The sequence below is a fragment of the Bufo bufo genome, chromosome 3 (assembly GCF_905171765.1).
Source record: "Bufo bufo chromosome 3, aBufBuf1.1, whole genome shotgun sequence".
In the NCBI taxonomy this organism is placed as follows: domain Eukaryota; kingdom Metazoa; phylum Chordata; class Amphibia; order Anura; family Bufonidae; genus Bufo; species Bufo bufo.
This window is the reverse complement of record NC_053391.1, coordinates 3,301,000-3,326,374: the sequence shown is the minus strand read 5'-3', so window position 1 is coordinate 3,326,374 and position 25,375 is coordinate 3,301,000. Positions and strand designations below refer to the sequence as shown.

Here is a 25,375-nt window from a genome sequence, read left to right as displayed (position 1 = left end):
TGATCCCCGGGACCACTCTCCCAAGTCTATTTGCTAGAATCCTTGCCAATATCTTATTGTCAGTGTTGATTAATGATATAGGGCGGTATGACTCCGGGAACACCGGATCCTTCCCTGGTTTTAAAATAAGTGTTATCAAGGCTTCTCTTACAGAGTCTGGGAGTTTTCCTAATGCCCTCGAATCAGTCCACATTGTAAGCATTTTTAAGATTAATACTTCTTTATATTGGGCATAAATTTCAAACGGAATACCATCTATTCCTGGGGTCTTGGTCGTGGCAATCTTTGACAATGTTGCCTCCACTTCTGCAGGGTCTAAAGGGGCTTCCTGGCTTTTTTTTTTATCATCAGTTAGCATAGTAATAGCAATTTTTCCTAAAAACTGTTGTAATTCCATCAAGCTCTTATTTATCTTACTGCCATTTATATCTTCAAAATAATCCTTAAGAAGGTCTATTTTGGTCGTTTGTTCAACAATTTCACGGCCAGACTTATATTATTTTTTATCTGAGTTGCCACCAGGGCAGCTAGCTTTTTGCCAGGTATATGTGCATAAATATAATTCTCCCTTACATAATTTTCTTTTTGTTGTTCCACCAGGAGAAACAAATCACTTTCCAGTTTAGCAGCTTGATCTGTCCACTCTTTATAGTTTTGTATAATAGGGTTATCCATAATTTTTCCCCTTATTTCCTTCTTATACATTACCGTGTATTTAGTGATAATCCCTTTTATTAAGGCCTTTGCAGCCTCCCATACCATATAATTTTCGGCTGTGCCCTCATATATCTCAAAGTATTCCCTAATCTCTTTCAATATCTTATTGTGAATACCCATTATATTTATCCATCCTATAGTTACATTCATCCCTCTATTTCTCTTTTTTTGTGTTTTTATATTTATAATAATTGGGTTGTGGTCTGAAATCCCCCGTCTTCCATACTTAGGCCTCATGCACACGACCGTTGTGTGCATCCGTGGCCGTTGTGCCGTTTTTTTCGCGGACCCATTGACTTTCAATGGGTCCGTGGAAAAATCGGAAAATGCACCGTTTTGCAGCCGCATCCGTGATCCGTGTTTCCTGTCCGTCAAAAAAATATGACCTGTCCTATTTTTTTGACGGACAACGGTTCACGGACCCATTCAAGTCAATGGGTCCGTGAAAGAACACGGATACACACAAGATTGTGATCCGTGGCCGTAGGTTACTTTCATACAGACGGACCCGAAGATCCGTCTGTATGAAAGCTTTTTCAGAGCTGAGTTTTCACTTCGTGAAAACTCATATCCGACAGTATATTCTAACACAGAGGCATTCCCATAGTGATGGGGACGCTTCTAGTTAGAATATACTATGAACTGTGTACATGACTGCCCCCTGCTGCCTGGCAGCACCCGATCTCTTACAGGGGGCTGTGATCCGCACAATTAACCCCTCAGGTGCTGCACCTGTAAGAGATCAGGGGCTGCAAGGCAGCAGGGGGCAGACCCCCCTCCCTCCCCAGTTTTAATTTCATTGGTGGCCAGTGCGGCCCCCCTCCCTCTATTGTATTATTTTCATTGGTGGCACAGTGTGCGGCCCCCCGGCCCCCCCCCTCCCTCCCTCTATTGTATTATCATTGGTGGCCAGTGTGCGTCCCCCCCCCCGGCCCCCCCTCTATTGTATTAATATAATTGGTGGCCAGTGTACGGCCTCCCCTCTTCCCCCCCCGATCATTGGTGGCAGCGGAGAGTTCCGATCGGAGTCCCAGTTTAATCGCTGGGACTCCGATCGGCAACCATGGCAACCAGGATGCTACTGCAGACCTGGTTGCCATGGTTACTTAGCAATATTAGAAGCATCATACTTACCTGCTGCGCTGTCTGTGACCGGCCGGGAGCTCCTCCTACTGGTAAGTGACAGGTCTGTGCGGCGCATTGCTTAATGATCTGTCACTTACCAGTAGGAGGAGCTCCCGGCCGGTCACAGACAGCGCAGCAGGTAAGTATGATGCTTCTAATATTGCTAAGTAACCATGGCAACCAGGTCTGCAGTAGCGTCCTGGTTGCCATGGTTACTGATCGGAGCCCTAGCGATTAAACTGGGACTCCGATCGGAACTCTCCGCTGCCACCAATGATATTAATACAATAGAGGGGGGGCGGGGGGGTGCAGACTGGCCACCAATGATAATACAATAGAGGGAGGGAGGGGGGGCCGCACACTGTGCCACCAATGAAAATAATACAATAGAGGGAGGGAGGGGGGGCCGGGGGGGGGGGCGCACACTGTGCCACCAATGAAAATAATACAATAGAGGGAGGGAGGGAGGGAGGGGGGGCCGCACACTGTGCCACCAATGAAAATAATACAATAGAGGGAGGGAGGGGGGGCCGGGGGGGGCGCACACTGTGCCACCAATGAAAATAATACAATAGAGGGAGGGAGGGGGGCCGCACTGGCCACCAATGAAATTAAAACTGGGGAGGGAGGGGGGTCTGCCCCCTGCTGCCTGGCAGCCCCTGATCTCTTATAGGGGGCTAGTGATATGCACAATTAACCCCTCAGGTGCAGCACCTGAGGGGTTAATTGTGCGGGTCACAGCCCTCTGTAAGAGATCGGGTGCTGCCAGGCAGCAGGGGGCAGTCATGTACACAGTTCTCCGTATATTCTAACTTGAAGCGTCCCCATCACCATGGGAACGCCTCTGTGTTAGAATATACTGTCGGATCTGAGTTTCACGATCTAACTCAAATCCGATGGTATATTCTAACATAGAGGCGTTCCCATGGTGATGGGGACGCTTCAAGTTAAAATATACCATCGGATTGGAGAAAACTCAGATCCTATGGTATATTAACTCCTGACTTTACATTGAAAGTCAATGGGGGACGGATCCGTTTGCAATTGCACCATATTGTGTCAACGTCAAACGGATCCGTCCACATTGACTTGCATTGTAAGTCAGGACGGATCCGTTTGGCTCCGCACGGCCAGGCGGACACCAAAACGACTTTTTTTTTCATGTCCGTGGATCCTCCAAAAATCAAGGTAGACCCACGGACGAAAAAACGGTCACGCATCACGGACCAACGGAACCCCGTTTTGTGGACCGTGAAAAAATACTGTCGTGTGCAGGAGGCCTTAACCTGTTAAATCTCAAGTGCACCTTTATTATCAGTGAAAACTAAATCAATCAAAGAACATGAATATCTTTTTAGCTTCGGGTACATTACCCTCCAGATATCAATCCACCCCAATTCTGTTATAGTATCTTTTAGTTTTGACCCTGTATTGATTATTTGGGTATCACGTAGTCTACATCTTTCCATTTGATCGTCCATAACGTTATTAAAGTCTCCCATAACTAAAAGTGGTTTATCTCCTGTCTTGAGCACAAACTCATTTATTTTTAGTATAACATCTGATCTAAAGGGAGGTGGAATATATACATTTGCTATTAATCCATGCCGCGCCTTCCAATATACAGTCCATAAGGACATATCGGCCCTCCTCATCTATAGCTGTTTTTAGTATTTTAATATCTACATTTCGATGGATTAATATACTCACTCCTCTCGCATATGATGAAAAGACCGAATGAAAGCATATTGGATCCATGGCCTGGTCAGCCCTATTATTGTCTCACCTGTCAGATGGGTTTCTTGTAGGCAAACTATGGCGGGAAGGAACCTATATATTGCCTCAAAGACTGCCACTCTCTTTATTCCCCTACTTAATCCCTTAATATTCCATGAGATTAATCTCATAAAATCTTTTTGTTAGTATGACTATCCACTTCCTATCTATAGGTATAAACACGGGGGAAGGGGGATACCGGATACCAGAGGGGCGACCACAACAGAAGAAAAAAAAGGGGGGAAGAAAAATTCTTCCCCTTAATGTTGTCCATCTGCTTCTCTCCCAGGAATAAATGCCGCTGAGGAAGAGGTTGGAGTACCTCGAAACGCGTCTGAAATTACCTGCCATTACCTTTCATTACAGAGACTATGAGCAAAAAGGGTGTGGAAATTGGGAGTGTTGGCCGGTGGCACTAACAGAAGAGGAGTTGGAATGCAGTACAATGATGTGCAGAATAGTATATAGATCAAATGAAAACAATAATATACATCAAATAAAAATCTAATAAAAACAATATATGTATGGTTAAAATCAATGTAAAAAGTTGTTGTAAAAAGATAAAAATCACCACTGTCGTGGGAAATATATATACACATCTGTGTATGTATGGACAATGAGATACCACTCACTTCGCGGGGGGGGGGGGGGGGGGGGGGGCGTTTACTCGGATAAGCATAATACATCGGTAAACCAATGCCCCCACCAGCCAGGATCGCCTCAAGATGGTGAAAGATGAAGGCAGCCACAGACAGGAAGCTTCTGTTCAACTTACTTTTATTCTAATATATAAAATATTTATAGTATCTCTACTATTAACATATATGTAATTTGATTACAAGTGCCATTAGAAGAACCTGGGCACAACAAGCAGAACGCTAGTTACTATCGATAGACACATATAATCAAAACCGATTTCCTTTTTTTAGACGTGATATCCATATATTTTTAACCGCATTCGAATAAATTATATTAAATTTTAAATTTATATTAACCTTTATTAATAAATATAATTTGTGTGGTAAACAGATGTAGTGTGCCTGCCTATCAATGTTTCACATAGTTTACGTCTCTCAGAGGCTGGGGGAGTCACCGAAGACAAAGCGCCAACCAAGAGCGATGACTTGGGAGAGCCGCTATCAGCACTGTTACATGTATACAATACTCTCCCATTACCACTGGAGGTAACTTTCTCCAGCCTCGCTCAGGGATCAATGCCCAATTACTATGATCCTCATGCATGTTTATTTACAGGACAGCGTCATTATCTCCAGCGGCTGATCTTAGCCGGCAATGTTATTTTAAATGATGATGGTTTCTCTTCTTCCTGTATCATCACTTCCTGTATATAATCACTTCCTGTATGTCATCACTTCCTGTATATCATCACTTCCTGTATGTCATCACTTCCTGTATGTTTGTTACATGAAGGAAGTGGTCGGGTGACGGGCCGCCCCTTTCTATTCTTACCCCTTTGGTGGCTATAAGATAAAAGTGAGGAGACTGGGCAGGAGGAGGATGAGTGCTCAGCAGAAGTCTACAATGAAGCATCGTGTCTGAGCCTTGAAGAGGGTTACCTTGCCTTACACAAAGGAGCTTCAGACATGTGGTTTTAAGAACGGGGGGAATTCTTTGTGGTTGGAGAACTTTTATCGCAGCTTGGATATGTGCGTCTGATGCAAGCGAATTTCTACAACATCATACAATACTGTTCTCCTCTCTCCTCATACAATACTGTTATCCTCTCTCCTCATACAATACTGTGTCTTCTCTCTCCTTATACAATACTGTGTCTCCTCTCTCCTTATACAATACTGTGTCTCCTCTCTCCTTATACAATACTGTGTCTCCTCTCTCCTTATACCATACTGTGTCTTCTCTCTCGTCATACAATACTGTCTTCTCTCTCCTCATACAATACTGTGTCTCCTCTCTCCTCATACAATACTGTGTCTCCTCTCTCCTCAAACAATACTGTGTCTCCTCTCTCCTCAAACAATACTGTGTCTCCTCTCTCCTCATACAGTACTGTGTCTCCTCTCTCCTTATACAATACTGTGTCTCCTCTCTCGTCATACAATACTGTGTCTCCTCTCTCGTCATACAATACTGTGTCTTCTCTCTCCTCATACAATACTGTGTCTTCTCTCTCCTCATACAATACTGTGTCTCCTCTCTCCTCATACAATACTGTGTCTCCTCTCTCCTCAAACAATACTGTGTCTCCTCTCTCCTCAAACAATACTGTGTCTCCTCTCTCCTCATACAGTACTGTGTCTCCTCTCTCCTTATACAATACTGTGTCTCCTCTCTCCTCAAACAATACTGTGTCTCCTCTCTCGTCAAACAATACTGTCTTCTCTCTCCTCATACAATACTGTGTCTCCTCTCTCCTCATACAATACTGTGTCTCCTCTCTCCTCAAACAATACTGTGTCTCCTCTCTCCTCAAACAATACTGTGTCTCCTCTCTCCTCATACAGTACTGTGTCTCCTCTCTCCTTATACAATACTGTGTCTCCTCTCTCCTCAAACAATACTGTGTCTCCTCTCTCGTCATACAATACTGTGTCTTCTCTCTCCTCATACAATACTGTGTCTTCTCTCTCCTCATACAATACTGTGTCTCCTCTCTCCTCATACAATACTGTGTCTCCTCTCTCCTCAAACAATACTGTGTCTCCTCTCTCCTCAAACAATACTGTGTCTCCTCTCTCCTCATACAGTACTGTGTCTCCTCTCTCCTTATACAATACTGTGTCTCCTCTCTCGTCATACAATACTGTGTCTCCTCTCTCCTCAAACAATACTGTGTCTCCTCTCTCGTCATACAATACTGTGTCTTCTCTCTCCTTATACAATACTGTGTCTCCTCTCTCCTTATACAATACTGTGTCTCCTCTCTCCTTATACAATACTGTGTCTCCTCTCTCCTTATACCATACTGTGTCTTCTCTCTCCTCATACAATGCTGTCTCCTCTCTCGTCATACAATACTGTGTCTCCTCTCTCCTTATACAATACTGTGTCTTCTCTCTCCTTATACAATACTATGTCTCATCTCTCCTTATACAATACTGTGTCTCCTCTCTCCTTATACAATACTGTGTCTCCTCTCTCCTTATACCATACTGTGTCTTCTCTCTCGTCATACAATACTGTCTTCTCTCTCCTCATACAATACTGTGTCTCCTCTCTCCTCATACAATACTGTGTCTCCTCTCTCCTCAAACAATACTGTGTCTCCTCTCTCCTCAAACAATACTGTGTCTCCTCTCTCCTCATACAGTACTGTGTCTCCTCTCTCCTTATACAATACTGTGTCTCCTCTCTCGTCATACAATACTGTGTCTCCTCTCTCCTCAAACAATACTGTGTCTCCTCTCTCGTCATACAATACTGTGTCTTCTCTCTCCTTATACAATACTGTGTCTCCTCTCTCCTTATACAATACTGTGTCTCCTCTCTCCTTATACAATACTGTGTCTCCTCTCTCCTTATACCATACTGTGTCTTCTCTTTCCTCATACAATGCTGTGTCTCCTCTCTCGTCATACAATACTGTGTCTCCTCTCTCCTTATACAATACTGTGTCTTCTCTCTCCTTATACAATACTGTGTCTCCTCTCTCCTTATACAATGATGTGTCTCCTCTCTCCTTATACAATACTGTGTCTCCTCTCTCCTTATACAATGCTTTGTCTCCTCTCTCCTCATACAGTACTGTGTCTTCTCTCTCCTCATACAATGCTGTGTCTCCTCTCTCGTCATACAATACTGTGTCTCCTCTCTCCTTATACAATACTGTGTCTCCTCTCTCCTTATACAATACTGTGTCTCCTCTCTCCTTATACCATACTGTGTCTTCTCTCTCCTCATACAATGCTGTGTCTCCTCTCTCGTCATACAATACTGTGTCTCCTCTCTCCTTATACAATACTGTGTCTTCTCTCTCCTTATACAATACTGTGTCTCCTCTCTCCTCATACAATGCTGTGTCTCCTCTCTCCTTATACAATGATGTGTCTCCTCTCTCCTCATACATACTGTGTCTCCTCTCTCGTCATACAATACAGTGTCTCCTCTCTCCTCATATAATACTATGTCTCCTCTCTCCTTATACAATACTGTGTCTCCTCTCTCCTTATACCATACTGTGTCTCCTCTCTCCTTATACAATACTGTGTCTCCTCTCTCCTTATACCATACTGTGTCTTCTCTCTCGTCATACAATAAAATGTCTCCTCTCTTCTCAAACAATACTGTGTCTCCTCTCTCCTCAAACAATACTGTGTCTCCTCTCTCCTTATACAATACTGTGTCTCCTCTCTCCTTATACAATACTGTGTCTCCTCTCTCCTTATACAATACTGTGTCTCCTCTCTCCTTATACTATACTGTGTCTTCTCTCTCCTCATACAATGCTGTCTCCGCTCTCCTCATACAATACTGTGCCTTCTCTCTCCTTATACAATACTGTGTCTTTTCTCTCCTCATACAATACTGTGTCTCCTCTCTACTCATACAATACTGTGTCTTTTCTCTCCTCATACAATGCTTTGTCTCCTCTCTCGTCATACAATACTGTGTCTCCTCTCTCCTTATACAATACTGTGTCTCCTCTCTCCTTATACAATACTGTGTCTCCTCTCTCCTTATACCATACTGTGTCTTCTCTCTCCTCATACAATGCTGTGTCTCCTCTCTCGTCATACAATACTGTGTCTCCTCTCTTCTTATACAATACTGTGTCTTCTCTCTCCTTATACAATACTGTGTCTCCTCTCTCCTCATACAATACTGTGTCTCCTCTCTCCTCATACAATGCTGTGTCTCCTCTATCCTTATACAATGATGTGTCTCCTCTCTCCTCATACATACTGTGTCTCCTCTCTCGTCATACAATACTGTGTCTCCTCTCTCCTCATACAATACTATGTCTCCTCTCTCCTTATACAATACTATGTCTCATCTCTCCTTATACCATACTGTGTCTCCTCTCTCCTTATACAATACTGTGTCTCCTCTCTCCTTATACCATACTGTGTCTTCTCTCTCGTCATACAATACTATGTCTCCTCTCTTCTCAAACAATACTCTGTCTCCTCTCTCCCCATACAATACTGTGTCTCCTCTCTCCTTATACAATACTGTGTCTCCTCTCTCCTTATACAATACTGTGTCTCCTCTCTCCTTATACCATACTGTGTCTTCTCTCTCCTCATACAATGCTGTCTCCGCTCTCCTCATACAATACTGTGCCTTCTCTCTCCTTATACAATACTGTGTCTTTTCTCTCCTCATACAATACTGTGTCTCCTCTCTACTCATACAATACTGTGTCTTTTCTCTCCTCATACAATGCTTTGTCTCCTCTCTCCTCATACAGTACTGTGTCTCCTCTCTCCTCATACAATACTGTGTCTTTTTTCTCCTCATACAATACTGTGTCTCCTCTCTTCTTATACAATATTGTGTCTCCTCTCTCCTTATACAATACTATGTCTCCTCTCTCCTTATACCATACTGTGACTTCTCTCTCGTCATACAATACTATGTCTCCTCTCTCCTCAAACAATACTGTGTCTCCTCTCTCCTCATACAATAACGTGTCTCCTCTCTCCTTATACAATACTGTGTCTTCTCTCTCCTTATACAATACTGTGTCTCCTCTCTCCTCATACAATACTGTGTCTCCTCTCTACTCATACAATACTGTGTCTTTTCTCTCCTCATACAATGCTTTGTCTCCTCTCTCGTCATACAATACTGTGTCTCCTCTCTCCTTATACAATACTGTGTCTCCTCTCTCCTTATACAATACTGTGTCTCCTCTCTCCTTATACCATACTGTGTCTTCTCTCTCCTCATACAATACTGTGTCTCCTCTCTCCTTATACAATACTGTGTCTCCTCTCTCCTTATACAATATTGTGTCTCCTCTCTCCTCATACAATGCTGTGTCTCCTCTATCCTTATACAATGATGTGTCTCCTCTCTCCTCATACATACTGTGTCTCCTCTCTCGTCATACAATACTATGTCTCCTCTCTCCTTATACAATACTATGTCTCATCTCTCCTTATACCATACTGTGTCTCCTCTCTCCTTATACAATACTGTGTCTCCTCTCTCCTTATACCATACTGTGTCTTCTCTCTCGTCATACAATACTATGTCTCCTCTCTTCTCAAACAATACTCTGTCTCCTCTCTCCTCATACAATACTGTGTCTCCTCTCTCCTTATACAATACTGTGTCTCCTCTCTCCTTATACAATACTGTGTCTCCTCTCTCCTTATACAATACTGTGTCTTCTCTCTCCTCATACAATGCTGTCTCCGCTCTCCTCATACAATACTGTGCCTTCTCTCTCCTTATACAATACTGTGTCTTTTCTCTCCTCATACAATACTGTGTCTCCTCTCTACTCATACAATACTGTGTCTTTTCTCTCCTCATACAATGCTTTGTCTCCTCTCTCCTCATACAGTACTGTATCTCCTCTCTCCTCATACAATACTGTGTCTTTTCTCTCCTCATACAATACTGTGTCTCCTCTCTTCTTATACAATATTGTGTCTCCTCTCTCCTTATACAATACTGTGTCTCCTCTCTCCTTATACCATACTGTGACTTCTCTCTCGTCATACAATACTATGTCTCCTCTCTCTTCAAACAATACTGTGTCTCCTCTCTCCTCATACAATAACGTGTCTCCTCTCTCCTTATACAATACTGTGTCTCCTCTCTCCTTATACCATACTGTGTCTTCTCTCTCGTCATACAATACTGTGTCTCCTCTCTCCTCAAACAATACTGTGTCTCCTCTCTCCTCATACAATACTGTGTCTCCTTTCTCCTTATACAATACTGTGTCTCCTCTCTCCTTATACAATACTGTGTCTCCTCTCTTCTTATACAATACTGTGTCTCCTCTCTCCTTATACCATACTGTGTCTCCTCTCTCCTTATACAATACTGTGTCTCCTCTGTCCTCATACAATGCTGTGTCTCCTCTTTCCTCATACAATGTTGTGTCTCCTCTCTCCTCATACATACTGTGTCTCCTCTCTCCTCATACAATACTGTGTCTCCTCTCTCCTCATACAATACTATGTCTCCTCTCTCCTTATACAATACTGTGTCTCCTCTCTCCTTATACCTTACTGTGTCTCCTCTTTCCTTATACCATACTGTGTCTTCTCTCTCGTCATACAATACTATGTTTCCTCTCTCCTCAAACAATACTGTGTCTCCTCTCTCCTTATACAATACTGTGTCTCCTCTCTCCTTATACAATACTGTGTCTCCTCTCTCCTTATACCATACTGTGTCTTCTCTCTCCTCATACAATGCTGTCTCTGCTCTCCTCATACAATACTGTGCCTTCTCTCTCCTTATACAATACTGTGTCTTTTCTCTCCTCATACAATACTGTGTCTCCTCTCTACTCATACAATACTGTGTCTTTTCTCTCCTCATACAATACTGTGTCTTTTCTCTCCTCATACAATGCTTTGTCTCCTCTCTCCTCATACAGTACTGTGTCTCCTCTCTCCTCATACAATACTGTGTCTTTTCTCTCCTCATACAATACTGTGTCTCCTCTCTACTCATACTATACTGAGTCTCCTCTCTCCTTATACAATACTGTGTCTCCTCTCTTCTTATACAATACTGTGTCTCCTCTCTCCTTATACCATACTGTGTCTTCTCTCTCGTCATACAATACTATGTCTCCTCTCTCCTCAAACAATACTGTGTCTCCTCTCTCCTCATACAATAACGTGTCTCCTCTCTCCTTATACAATACTGTGTCTCCTCTCTCCTTATACCATACTGTGTCTTCTCTCTCGTCATACAATACTGTGTCTCCTCTCTCCTCAAACAATACTGTGTCTCCTCTCTCCTCATACAATACTGTGTCTCCTTTCTCCTTATACAATACTGTGTCTCCTCTCTCCTTATACCATACTGTGTCTCCTCTCTCCTTATACAATACTGTGTCTCCTCTCTCCTCATACAATGCTGTGTCTCCTCTCTCCTCATACAATGCTGTGTCTCCTCTCTCCTCATACATACTGTGTCTCCTCTCTCCTCATACAATACTGTGTCTCCTCTCTCCTCATACAATACTATGTCTCCTCTCTCCTTATACAATACTGTGTCTCCTCTCTCCTTATACCATACTGTGTCTCCTCTTTCCTTATACCATACTGTGTCTTCTCTCTCGTCATACAATACTATGTTTCCTCTCTCCTCAAACAATACTGTGTCTCCTCTCTCCTTATACAATACTGTGTCTCCTCTCTCCTTATACAATACTGTGTCTCCTCTCTCCTTATACCATACTGTGTCTTCTCTCTCCTCATACAATGCTGTCTCTGCTCTCCTCATACAATACTGTGCCTTCTCTCTCCTTATACAATACTGTGTCTTTTCTCTCCTCATACAATACTGTGTCTCCTCTCTACTCATACAATACTGTGTCTTTTCTCTCCTCATACAATACTGTGTCTTTTCTCTCCTCATACAATGCTTTGTCTCCTCTCTCCTCATACAGTACTGTGTCTCCTCTCTCCTCATACAATACTGTGTCTTTTCTCTCCTCATACAATACTGTGTCTCCTCTCTCCTCATACTATACTGTGTCTCCTCTCTCCTTATACAATACTGTGTCTCCTCTCTTCTTATACAATACTGTGTCTCCTCTCTCCTTATACCATACTGTGTCTTCTCTCTCGTCATACAATACTATGTCTTCTCTCTCCTCAAACAATACTGTGTCTCCTCTCTCCTCATACAATACTGTGTCTCCTCTCTCCTTATACAATACTGTGTCTCCTCTCTCCTTATACAATACTGTGTTTCCTCTCTCCTTATACAATACTGTGTCTCCTCTCTCCTTATACAATGCTGTCTCCGCTCTCCTCATACAATACTGTGCCTTCTCTCTCCCTATACAATACTGTGTCTTTTCTCTCCTCATACAATACTGTGTCTCCTCTCTACTTATACAATACTGTGTCTTTTCTCTCCTCATACAATACTGTGTCTTTTCTCTCCTCATACAATGCTGTGTCTCCTCTCTCCTCATACAGTACTGTGTCTCCTCTCTCCTCATACAATACTGTGTCTTTTCTCTCCTCATACAATACTGTGTCTTTTCTCTCCTCATACAATACTGTGTCTCCTCTCTCCTTATACAATACTGTGTCTTTTCTCTCCTCATACAATACTGTGTCTTTTCTCTCCTCATACAATACTGTGTCTTTTCTCTACTCATACAATACTGTGTCTTTTCTCTCCTCATACAATACTGTGTCTCCTCTCTCTTCATACAGTACTGTGTCTTCTCTCTCCTCATACAATACTGTGTCTCCTCTCTTCTTATACAATACTGTGTCTCCTCTCTCCTTATACAATACTGTGTCTCCTCTCTCCTCATACAATGCTGTGTCTTCTCTCTCCTCATACAATACTGTGTCTCTTCTTTCCTCATACAATACTGTGTCTCCTCTTTCCTCATACAATACTGTACCTGCTCTCTCCTTATACAATACTGTGTCTCCTCTCTCCTTATACAATACTGTGTCTCCTCTCTTCTTATACAATACTGTGTCTCCTCTCTCCTTATACAATACTGTGTCTCCTCTCTCCTCATACAATATTGTGTCTCCTCTCTCCTCATACAATGCTGTGTCTTCTCTCTCCTCATACAATACTGTGTCTCTTCTTTCCTCATACAATACTGTGTCTCCTCTCTCCTCATACAATACTGTGTCTCATTTCTACTCATACAATACTGTGTCTCCTCTCTTGTCATACAATACTGTGTCTCCTCTCTACTTATACAATACTGTGTCTCCTCTCTTGTCATACAATACTGTGTCTCCTCTCTCCTTATACAATGCGGTGTCTCTTTTCTCCTCATATAAATTTTGTCTTCTCTCTCCTCATACAATACTGTGTCTCCTCTCTCCTCATACAATATTGTGTCTCCTCTCTCCTCATACAATATTGTGTCTCCTCTTTCCTCATACAATGCTTTGTCTTCTCTCTCCTCATACAATACTGTGTCTCAACTCTCCTCATACAATACTGTGTCTTCTCTCTCCTCATACAATGCTGTGTCTCCTCTCTCCTCATACAATACTATGTCTCCTCTCTCCTTATACCATACTGTGTCTCCTCTTTCCTCATACAATACTGTGTCTCCTCTCTCCTTATACCATACTGTGTCTCTTCTCTCGTCATACAATGCTGTGTCTTCTCTCTCCTTATACAATACTTTGTCTCCTCTCTCCTTATACAATGCTGTGTCTCCTCTCTCCTTATACCATACTGTGTCTTCTCTCTCGTCATACAATACTGTGTCTCCTCTCTCCTCAAACAATACTGTGTCTACGCTCTCCTCGTACAATACTGTGCCTTCTCTCTCCTTATACAATACTGTGTCTCCTCTCTACTCATACAATACTGTGTCTCCTCTCTCCTTATACCATACTGTGTCTCCTCTTTCCTCATACCATACTGTGTCTCCTCTCTCCTTATACCATACTGTGTCTCTTCTCTCGTCATACAATACTGTGTCTCCTCTCTCCTCATACAATACTGTGTCTCCTCTCTCCTTATACCCTACTGTGTCTCTTCTTTCCTCATACAATACTGTGTCTCCTCTTTCCTCATACCATACTGTGTCTCCTCTCTCCTTATACCATACTGTGTCTCTTCTCTCGTCATACAATACTGTGTCTTCTCTTTCCTCATACCATACTGTGTCTCCTCTCTCCTTATACCATACTGTGTCTTCTCTCTCGTCATACAATACTGTGTCTCCTCTCTCCTCAAACAATACTGTGTCTACGCTCTCCTCGTACAATACTGTGCCTTCTCTCTCCTTATACAATACTGTGTCTCCTCTCTACTCATACAATACTGTGTCTCCTCTCTCCTTATACCATACTGTGTCTCCTCTTTCCTCATACCATACAGTGTCTCCTCTCTCCTTATACCATACTGTGTCTCTTCTCTCGTCATACAATACTGTGTCTCCTCTCTCCTCATACAATACTGTGTCTCCTCTCTCCTTATACCCTACTGTGTCTCTTCTTTCCTCATACAATACTGTGTCTCCTCTTTCCTCATACCATACTGTGTCTCCTCTCTCCTTATACCATACTGTGTCTCTTCTCTCGTCATACAATACTGTGTCTCTTCTCTCGTCATACAATACTGTGTCTCCTCTCTCCTCATACAATACTGTGTCTCTTCTTTCCTCATACAATACTGTGTCTCCTCTCTCCTCATACAATACTGTGTCTCCTCTCTCCTCATACAATACTGTGTCTCCTCTCTCCTCATACAATACTGTGTCTCCTCTTTCCTCATACAATGCTGTGTCTTCTCTCTCCTCATACAATACTGTGTCTCCTCTCTTGTCATACAATGCTGTGTCTTCTCTCTCCTCATACAATACTGTGTCTCCTCTCTCCTTATACAATACTGTGTCTCCTCTCTCATAATACAATGCTGTGTCTTCTCTCTCCTCATACAATACTGTGTCTCCTCTCTTGTCATACAATACTGTGTCTCCTCTCTACTTATAATATTATGTAAATAATGGATAATTTCATCGTCATATAATCTGCTGCATTTGGGATGTGTATAAATGGTCTGATTAGATGTATTGTGATGAAGTGTACCGCAATGTGGGTATGAGACAGGGTAGTAAGCACAGTTAGGCCTAAGGACTAATGTGAATGGCGGCAGTCCGTGTACATCGCTGCGGAATATGTTTGCACTATATGAATAAATAGATACTCACCAACGGCTCCAGGAATAAGAAGAGAGATGTAGACAAGAAGCTGGATGGACTTCATGCTGCTGTATAAGAATCTGAAAGATAGTGGCATCTGCTGCAGAGAAGAGGAAGAGTCCGGACAGTTCCTGTCTGTATGTGGTTTGTGTGATTTTTTTCAAATGTCACCTAGAGGCTTCTACTTAAAGGTTTGAAATATTTACAGAATTTTCCACTGCCCATAGAAGTATTCACATGCAATCCTTAGCGAAATTAGGGCACCAAACACCGATGTTTCCTCACACTGCTGGGGGGGGCGTTACACTATGAGCACACCCCTTCTAAAGTGTCTGCAAGAAAAGAGAAGAAGCGCGTACGGGCACGACCCCCGAAAAGACCGCCGGGGCTGCCACAGGGAAGCTCACCTGCATATGTTCTGCAAAGAGGCTTTTCCACCATGCACACACAGCATCTGCGGTAGTGATGGATGAACATCGGCCGGGACGGTTCGCGAATGCGCGTTCACAATCAAATGTTCGCGAACCGCAAGTTCGCGGCGGGCCCTATTCACTTTAATGGCAGGCAAACCTGAAAAACCTTCAGGTCATATTTGCAGCCACCAAATACTTACTAGAAGTGCACAAATAGTCCCACAACATGGACAGTGACATACCAGAGGGGGATCAATGGCAAAAATTCCCACAAAAAATATGTATTTTAATCAGGGGCCATTTTTATGTGTCTTAAATTGAAACTCTCAAAAATGTGCCCTGCTGGAGCCTAGAAAATTTTATTTTAGGCCACGGGAGTACGGGCCCCAAACATTAGGGATTCACCTGACAGAAAAGAACTTGTGATGATGTGGCTGGAGGCGGTCACTGGATAAAATTTTTACTGTAGGCCACTGGAGTAGAGGCCCCAAAAATTAGGCTTTCTGACAGCCCTCTGTGATGCTGGTAACATGTCTGCCATTTTGTGTTTGTACCGGGAGTCTAAGTACGTTGCCACCCAGTACTGGCCCTTGCCCTTTATACGGGGGTCCCTCTTCAAACACTGGAGCATGAAGGCCCCTATTTGCACTAAATTGGAAGCGGTGGAGCGGCCTGGCTCCTGCTCATCGTCCAGGAGAATGTTGTCCTCGGTCTCCTCCCCCAGCCACGGACAACACCAGGGATCCCCGAAAAGTTTAAAGTCCCCCTCAAAGCCTTCTCTTCTTGCTTCTCCTCCTCCCCCCAGCCACCATCCTCCTCTGACTCCTCTTCAGACTCCTGCTGACTTGTCTCAGATGGAGTAGCCCCCCCTGGGAATTCATCCAGCATTGCGTCTTCCTCATCTTCCATATTACACTGGTGTATACCCAGCGCACGTAGAGGCACTTTTTTATTGTATTTTACATTTAGTCAAGACTAATGATTGCCTGCTCTTGACGTGCGCTATTTTTTTGAGTTAGTGATTTTTATTAAATAAAAATTTACTTTTCCTCATCTTCCAGCTCATGCTCCTCGATGGCTTGATCAATGACACGACGCAATGCACGCTCCAGAAAGAAGGCATAAGGTACGATGTCACTGTTGGCGCCCTGGCTGTGCATGAGCAGCCACTGGCGCGGTGAAAAGAAGCCAAGCTCCCCAGAACCTGTCCTGCCGCAGAGTTCGTACAGGTAGTCGTTAACTGCACGTTTCTGCTGGAGCAGCCTATCAAGCATATACAAGGTGGAGTTCCAGCGCGTCGGGCAGTCACAAATCAGACGTCTGACGGGCAAGTGGTGTCGCCGCTGAATGTCAGCAAGGCGAGCCATGGCCGTGTAAGATCTTCTATAATGCCCAGAGATTTTCCTGGCCTGCCGCAAGATGTCCTGGACCCCGGGGTATTTGGCAACGAATCGCTGCATGACTAAGTCCAGGACGTGTGCCATGCACGGCACGTGTGTCATTTTGCCCTGTTTCAGCGCGCTCAGCAGATTGGCACCGTTGTCGCACACCACTTTTCTAACTGTCAAATTGAGCGGGGTTAGCCACTGATCGGCCTGTGACCACAGAGCTGAAAGCAGTGCAGGACCGGTGTGGCTCTTGGCTTCCAGGCACAACAGCCGCAGCACAGCATGGCAACGTCTCACCGGGCACGTCGAATAGGTTCTTTGGAGCTTGGGGGGGGGGGGGGGTGCAGTGAAAGAGACAGTAGCAGTAGTAAAGGAGGAGTCAGCCGAGGAGGAGAGGGAGGATGGAGTAGGAGGAGGAGAAGAAGAGGCAGGCCTGCATGCAATCTGTGGTGGTAATGCAGTAAGCCGGATTGGGACAGATGCACACTGGCACACTATTAATAGTTTGTGACGCCAATTGCAGCTTGCGCAGGTACTGTAACAGGGCCCTTTAAGATGTTATAGCTCACGTACTAGGTGAGGAATGCCAGAGGGGGATATTATCTCTGTGTAGTAGATATTGTAGTGTCAACGGTGTCTCCTACCTTAGTACGGCTGGACTCCTGTATCCTGGCTCACATGCAATAAATTGAGTGTGGTTAATAGGAGTAATGGAGGAATGATGGAAATCCACACAGAAAAGAGGGTCCAACTTGTCTTTACTTGGTGTTATCTTATGCAGCTTTAGATCCATACAATTTACAGCAATAGCCTTGGGGTCCCAGCAGGTATTGGCAATATGTGGCAGGAATTATATATATATATTCTGCATCTGAACATACGCCTATAGATCTGGCAGGTATCTGTCTTCTGCTCTGTCTGTCTTCTGTATGGTATGGGCCTGACTAGCTATGGAGGTACTTATCTTCTCCTTGTATTTGGAATCTGTACTTACAGGACTGCTCGCAGGGAATGGTGGTTTCGTCCTGGAGATCCAGAAGTTCTGCAGTTGCTGCTTTCTTTGTCATCCAGCTGAGGTAAGGAACTCAGGCTGGGAAGGTTGCTTTAGGCCTCAGGTTAGGCCTGAATCCTTTGTTGGGATCCCTGTTTCTCTGGGAGCTCCTATTCACACACAGCCTACCCCAACAGGGGGGCTGGTGTACACTCTGCACACACTGCCTAGAACCTTCTGTCCTCCCTTTGAAGTAAGAGTGGGCACATTCCACTCCTCCTCAGATGGGGAAGCTAGCCTGGAATGGTATATTCCAGTCTAGGTATACTAAACTTTCCTACAGACTATCTGCTACACACTGCTGCCACCTGCTGGTGTACATGGAAATTACAGCAAATATATAAAATACAGATAAATACATGGCAATGCACAGTGAGATTACATCAGATATTAACACATTCACATCTTAACATAATGAAGCTGGGTGACAGAGTTTCGTGACATACTCTGGGATGTTACAGTAACACTAAATCCACATGGGTGCCACGGGTTACATGCTTGACGGCTGTCAGAAGGTTCATCCAGTGGGCAGTAAAAGTTATGTACACGTGTCTGTGGTCAGATGTATCTTGGCACCGACACTGTGTGCCAGAGATATATTAACTTCCCGCTGAACGTGGCCATATAGCTCTGGGATGCCCTTCTGGGAGAAATATTTCCATCATGGGACCTTCCATTGAGGTGTGCCAATGGCCACAAATTTTTAAAGGCCTCCGAGTCCACCAGTTTATATGGCAGTAATTGGCGGGCTATCAGTTCTGACAAGTCAGCGGTTGGGTAAGAGGGTTATCTGGCGTCATCAACTTTTGGGCCACAGAAGCCTGCCTTCTGCCAGATGAACGCGACGACGGCACGGTGGAAGGTGGAGTGGAGGACAAATGGAAGGAGAAGAGGCAGGACATGGAGCGCCGGGAGTGTGGCTTTGTGGGTTCTGACAGTGTTGCTCCCACTGGGCTCGGTGATGGGAGGCCAGGTGCCTTCTTAAGGCGGTCGTCCCTAGGTGAGTGTTGGGCTTAACGTGACTTATGCATTGACAGCACAGGCTGCAGATGGCAACACTATTGTCAACAGCGGACACGTTAAAAAAAGCCCACACTGCGGAGCCATGTGCCGGAGTCCTGGGAGCCCAAGATGTCACCGTGCATGGTGGATGGCTCGCTCCAGATACATTTGCAGTCTGCTTTTTGCCTCCTGTGCACTGTAAGTTCTGCCTGCTTCTCCTCCCTATCTGCTGCTCCGTCTCTCCCTCTGAACTCCCCTCCTCTTCCTCTCTTGTGGCCACCCACGTGACGTCCATCGACATGTCATCATCGTCCCCTTCACCACCACTGACATTAGAGATATCGGAGTAGGCAGCGGGGACCTCCCTTCTTGGGCTGATCTGGGTGCTGTTGTCAGACAGCTGAGTGGAGGCCGTTGCTACCTCCTCTTCCTCATCCGATGCCAAGAATGGCTGCGCATCGGTAATGTCTGGGAATGGATGGGATAATAATTCCTCTGACTCGAGCAGAGGAGCTATGGTGGTGGTGGTGTCTTTGGGGGTGCAGATACAGAGGATGAGGAGGGTGCAGATAGAGAGGATGAGGAAGGTGCAGAAGAGGAAGGCTGAGTGAGCCACTCAACCAACTTTGGTGCGTCCTTTGAAGTAATTGCACGCACCTTCTCCAACTTCCCACTTAGTCTCCAGCCTGGGGCACCTGCCCGATCCCTACCACCCCCGCGGAATGGCCTGCCTCTTCCTCTGCCTGTCATTTTCAAAATGATCCTGTGACAAAAGTCCCTAGAGAAGAGCAGTATTTGTGGAAGCCGGTGTATCGCAGGCCTCAATCAATATTTGCTGGAAGCCGGTGTATTAATCCCCTCTATCAGTATTTTGTGGAAGCAGGTATATCGCACCCCTTAATCAGTTTATTTGGGGCAACTGGTATATCACACCCATTACAAATAGTTGTTCCAATAGCTCTTGTCCCTCTATATAGCTGCGGTATCTCAGCAGAACCGCACACAACTGCTGCACAATACAAATGCACTATAATATACTATCTATGTTAGAAAGTAAATTATAAGTATATTACACCCCTCAGTATGTCACACCTATCGATAGCACACCTATACCGGTCCTTACAAGGACTATTATAGCCCTATTAGCCAGAGTTTGGTGTCTCTAACAGTCTGTCCCTCCTCCACACAGCAACCTCTCCCTACACTGGCAAAACACTGAATATAAAATGGCGGCCAGATCGGGTTTATTTATAGGGTAGGGGGTGTGTTCATGTGCTGAAACGTCTCAATTGGCCGTCCTGTCCCATCTGATGGATGTGTCATGGGTCAAAGTGTGGCGCTATGCATAAAAATATGGCGCGTGCGAATATCACCATATGTTCGCATGTTCAGCGAAATGCGAACAAGCAAAGTTCGCCGTGAAACAACCGCCGGGCGAACCGCAAGGCCATCTCTATACTTCACATTTCTAAAAATGAATGAGGTGTGGATCCCGGAGGAATTCAACACCTGTGACGACCACGTTTAATTGAATTTCCTCATGCCAGCCCACACATATCCGCCACTAATCAAAACAAAGAATGGTCCTTGTCTTATCTAAATACAGCGGCATAAAAGGCCTTTTCTGTCCGGTGAATGCTTAATGTTTGGGGCCTGTAGTCCACTGGCCTGCAGTAAAATTGATATCTATTGACCGTCTAATATACCTCCAGCCACATAATCACTTGATCTTTTCTGTCCGGTGAATGCTTAATGTTTGGGGCCTCTGAGGAATTCAACACCAGTGACGACCACGTGTTATCGAATTTCACCTATTATCATTTGGGGTTTTATTCAAAATGGGGGATTTCGTTAGCCATGTTTTTAATCCAATTTTATGTTTTTAGTTCTTTTAAACATATGCATTTTATATGTATTTGTACTGGCCTGCAGTAAAATTGATATCCAATGACCGTCTAATATACCTCCGGCCACATAATCACTTGTTCTTTTCTGTCCGGTGAATGCCTAATGTTTAGGGCCTGTAGTCCAGTCGGCTACAGTAACATTTTTATCCATTGACCGCATAATGTAACTCGAGCCACATAATCAGAATTTCTTTTATGTCAGGTAAATGCCAAATTTTTAGGGCCCGTACTCCCGTGGCCTAAAATAAAAATTTTCTAGGCTCCAGCAGGGCACATTTTTGAGAATTTCCCTTTAAGACTAGAGTTGAGCGAACACCTGGATGTTCGGGTTCGACGAGTTCGGCCGAACTTTCGAAAAATGTTCGGGTTCGGGATCCGAACTCGACCCGAACTTCATCCCGAACCCGAACCCCATAGAAGTCAATGGGGACCCGAACTTTTGGGCACTAAAAAGGCTGTAAAACACACCCGGAAAGGGCTAGAGGGCTGCAAAAGGCAGCAAAATGTAGTTAAATCTCCTGCAAACAAATGTAGATAGGGAAATGATGAGTTAACATAAAATAAATAAAAATTAAACAATATTAATTGGAGTGAGGTCCCATAGCACAGAATCAGGCTTCAAGTCACCCACCAATGGAGAAGGTCACTTACTATTATTTTGACCACAGCACCCAGACAAAGGAGAGAGGTCCCACAGCAGAGAACCAGGCATCATATCACCCACCACAGGAGTAGGCCACCATTTAGTTACTTTGACCCCTACACCCAGACGGAGGAGAGAGGTTACACAGCAGAGAATCAGGCATTTAGATCACCCACCACAGGAGTAGGCCACCATTGAATCAGACCCCGGCAACCATGTCAGATGGCACAAGCATAAGCTTTATATCAATCAGCACAGGAGAAGGCGACTTTGACAGACTTTGACCCCTACACCCGGACGGAGGAGAGAGGTTTCAAAGCAGAGAATCAGGCATTTAGATCACCCACCACAGGAGTAGGCCCCAATTTAATGGGACCCCGGCAACCATGTCAGATGGCACAACCATCAGCTTCATATCAATCAGCACAGGAGAAGGTGACTTTGAAAGACTTTGACCCCTACACCCAGACGGAGGAGAGAGGTTTCACAGCAGAGAATCAGGCATTTAGATCACCCACCACAGGAGTAGGCCCCCATTGAATCAGACCCTGGCAACCATGTCAGATGGCACAACCATCAGCTTTATATCAATCAGCACAGGAGAAGGCGACTTTGAAAGACTTTGACCCCTACACCCAGATGGAGGAAAGAGGTTTCACAGCAGAGAATCAGGCATCATATCAACCACCACAGGAGAAGCCACCATTTAGTTACTTTGACCCCTGCACCCAGGAAGAGGAGAGAGGCACCACAGCACATATTCTGGCATCATATCAGCCACCACAGGAGAAGCCACCATTGAGTTACTTTGACCCCCGCACCCAGGAAGAGGAGAGAGGCACCACAGCACATATTCTGGCATCATATCAGCCACCACAGGAGAAGCCACCATTTAGTTACTTTGACCCCTGCACCCAGGAAGAGGAGAGAGGCACCACAGCACATATTCTGGCATCATATCAGCCACCACAGGAGAAGCCACCATTGAGTTACTTTGACCCCCGCACCCAGGAAGAGGAGAGAGGCACCACAGCACATATTCTGGCATCATATCAGCCACCACAGGAGAAGCCACCATTTAGTTACTTTGACCCCTTCACCCAAACAGAGGAGAGAGGTTCCACATCAGAGAATCAGGCATCATATCAACCACCACAGGAGTAGGCCACAATTTAGTTTATTTGACCAATGCACCCAGGAAGAGGAGAGAGGCCCCACAGCACATATTCTGGCATCATATCAGCCACCACAGGAGTAGGCCACAATTTAATGGGACCCCGGCAACCATGTCAGATGGCACAACCATCAGCTTCATATCAATCAGCACAGGAGAAGGCGACTTTGAAAGACTTTGACCCCTACACCCAGACGGAGGAGAGAGGTTTCACAGCAGAGAATCAGGCATTTAGATCACCCACCACAGGAGTAGGCCCCCATTGAATCAGACCCTGGCAACCATGTCAGATGGCACAACCATCAGCTTTATATCAATCAGCACAGGAGAAGCCACCATTGAGTTACTTTGACCCCCGCACCCAGGAAGAGGAGAGAGGCCCCACAGCACATATTCTGGCATCATATCACACACCACAGGAGAAGGCCTCTTTCAGTGATTTAGGCCTTTGGACCCAGACAGAGGAGAGAGGTCAGAGATTAGCTTCATATCCCCCAGCACAGCAGAAGACCGCTTTATTTGACTTAGGCCTCAGCACCCAGACAGAAGACAGAGGTAGCATGGCAGAGGTTATGGCTTCATGTCACCCGTTAGTTTAACCGGCCACTTTCATCTGGTTAGGCCCCGGCGCCCAGACAGAGAAGAGTTTCATTCAACTGTGGGTTTCATAAAATTTGTATCAAATAAAGAAGTGGCCCGTAGCACAACAAGACATGTTTTAGGCAGTTAATAAGGACTACTCTGCACAAGGGAGGGACAGGTCCTGTGGGATCCATGCCTGGTTCATCTTTATGAAGGTCAGCTTGTCCACGTTGGCTGTGGACAGGCGGCTGCGCTTGTCAGTAATGACGCCCCCTGCCGTGCTGAATACGCGTTCAGATAAAACGCTGGCCGCCGGGCAGGAAAGCACCTCCAAGGCATAACATGCTAACTCTGGCCACGTGGACAATTTCGAAACCCAGTAGTTGAATGGGGCCGAACCATCCGTCAGGATGTGGAGGGGTGTGCAGACATACTGTTCAACCATGTTAGTGAAATGCTGCCTCCTGCTAACACGTTCCGTATCAGGTGTCGGTGCAGATAGCTGTGGCGTGGAGACAAAACTTTTCCACATCTCTGCCATGCTAACCCTGCCCTCAGATGAGCTGGCCGTGACACAGCTGCGTTGGCGACCTCTTGCCACTCCTCTGCCTTCACCTTCCACCTGTTCCCCTGTGACATGTGGGAATGCTCTCAAGAGCGCCTCTATCAGCGTGCGCTTGTACTCGCGCATCTTACGGTCGCGCTCCAGTTCAGGAATTAAAGTGGGCACATTGTCTTTATACCGGGGATCCAGCAGGGTGGCCACCCAGTAGTCTGCACACGTTAAAACGTGGGCAACTCTGCTGTCGTTGCGCAGGCATTGGAGCATATATTCGCTCATGTGGGCCAGGCTACCCATGGGTAAGGACAAGCTGTCCTCTGTGGGAGGCGTATCGTCATCGTCCACCGTATCCCCCCAGCCACGCACTAGTGATGGGCCTGGGCTGCCACCCCGCTGTGAACTTGCGTCATCCTCGTCCCCCTCCACCTCCTCCTCCTCATCCTCCTCGTCCTCCAGTACAGTGCCTTGGCTGGCGACTTGTGAACCTGTCCTCTGCTGCTTAAACAAACCTCCCTCTGAGCCACTTCGAACAGACTGGCCCGAAAGTGTTAGAAACGAGCCCTCATCCTCCTCCACCTGGGCCACCTCCTCTAACATCATTGCCCTAAGTGTTTTCTCAAGGAGACATAGAAGTGGTATTGTAACGCTGATAACGGCGTCATCACCACTGGCCATGTTGGTGGAGTACTCGAAACAGCGCAGCAGGGCACACAGGTCTCGCATGGAGGCCCAATCATTGGTGGTGAAGTGGTGCTGTTCGGCAGTACGACTGACGCGAGCGTGCTGCAGCTGAAACCCCACTATGGCCTGCTGCTGCTCGCACAGTCTCTCCAGCATGTGCAAGGTGGAGTTCCACCGGGTGGGCACGTCGCATATGAGGCGGTGAGCGGGAAGGCCGAAGTTCCGCTGTAGCACAGACAGGCGAGCAGCGGCAGGATGTGAACGGCGGAAGCGCGCACAGACGGCCCGCACTTTATGCAGCAGCTCTGACATGTTGGGGTAGTGGTGAATGAACCTCTGCACCACCAAGTTCAGCACATGCGCCAGGCAAGGGATGTGCGTCAAACCGGCTAGTCCCAGAGCTGCCACGAGATTTCGCCCATTATCGCATACCACCAGGCCTGGCTTGAGGCCCACCGGCAGAAACCACTCGTCGGTCTGTTGTTCAATACCCCGCCACAACTCCTGTGCGGTGTGGGGCCTGTCCCCCAAAC

At 45.5% G+C, this 25,375-nt stretch overlaps 2 protein-coding genes across 2 annotated transcripts in view; both read right to left on the bottom strand.

Annotated features, from left to right (window-relative positions):
• LOC120993147 overlaps positions 1–15,524 on the bottom strand; it is a 64,621-nt gene extending 49,097 nt beyond the window's left edge. Inside the window, exon 1 of the mRNA XM_040421713.1 lies at positions 15,449–15,524. Coding sequence (XP_040277647.1) covers positions 15,449–15,503 — 55 coding nt within the window. The 5' untranslated portion in view covers positions 15,504–15,524. The remainder of the gene's footprint in view (positions 1–15,448) is intronic.
• LOC120994309 (T-cell surface antigen CD2-like) overlaps positions 1–25,375 on the bottom strand; it is a 165,447-nt gene that overhangs the window by 104,773 nt on the left and 35,299 nt on the right. The gene's annotated exons all lie outside the window — the stretch shown is intronic.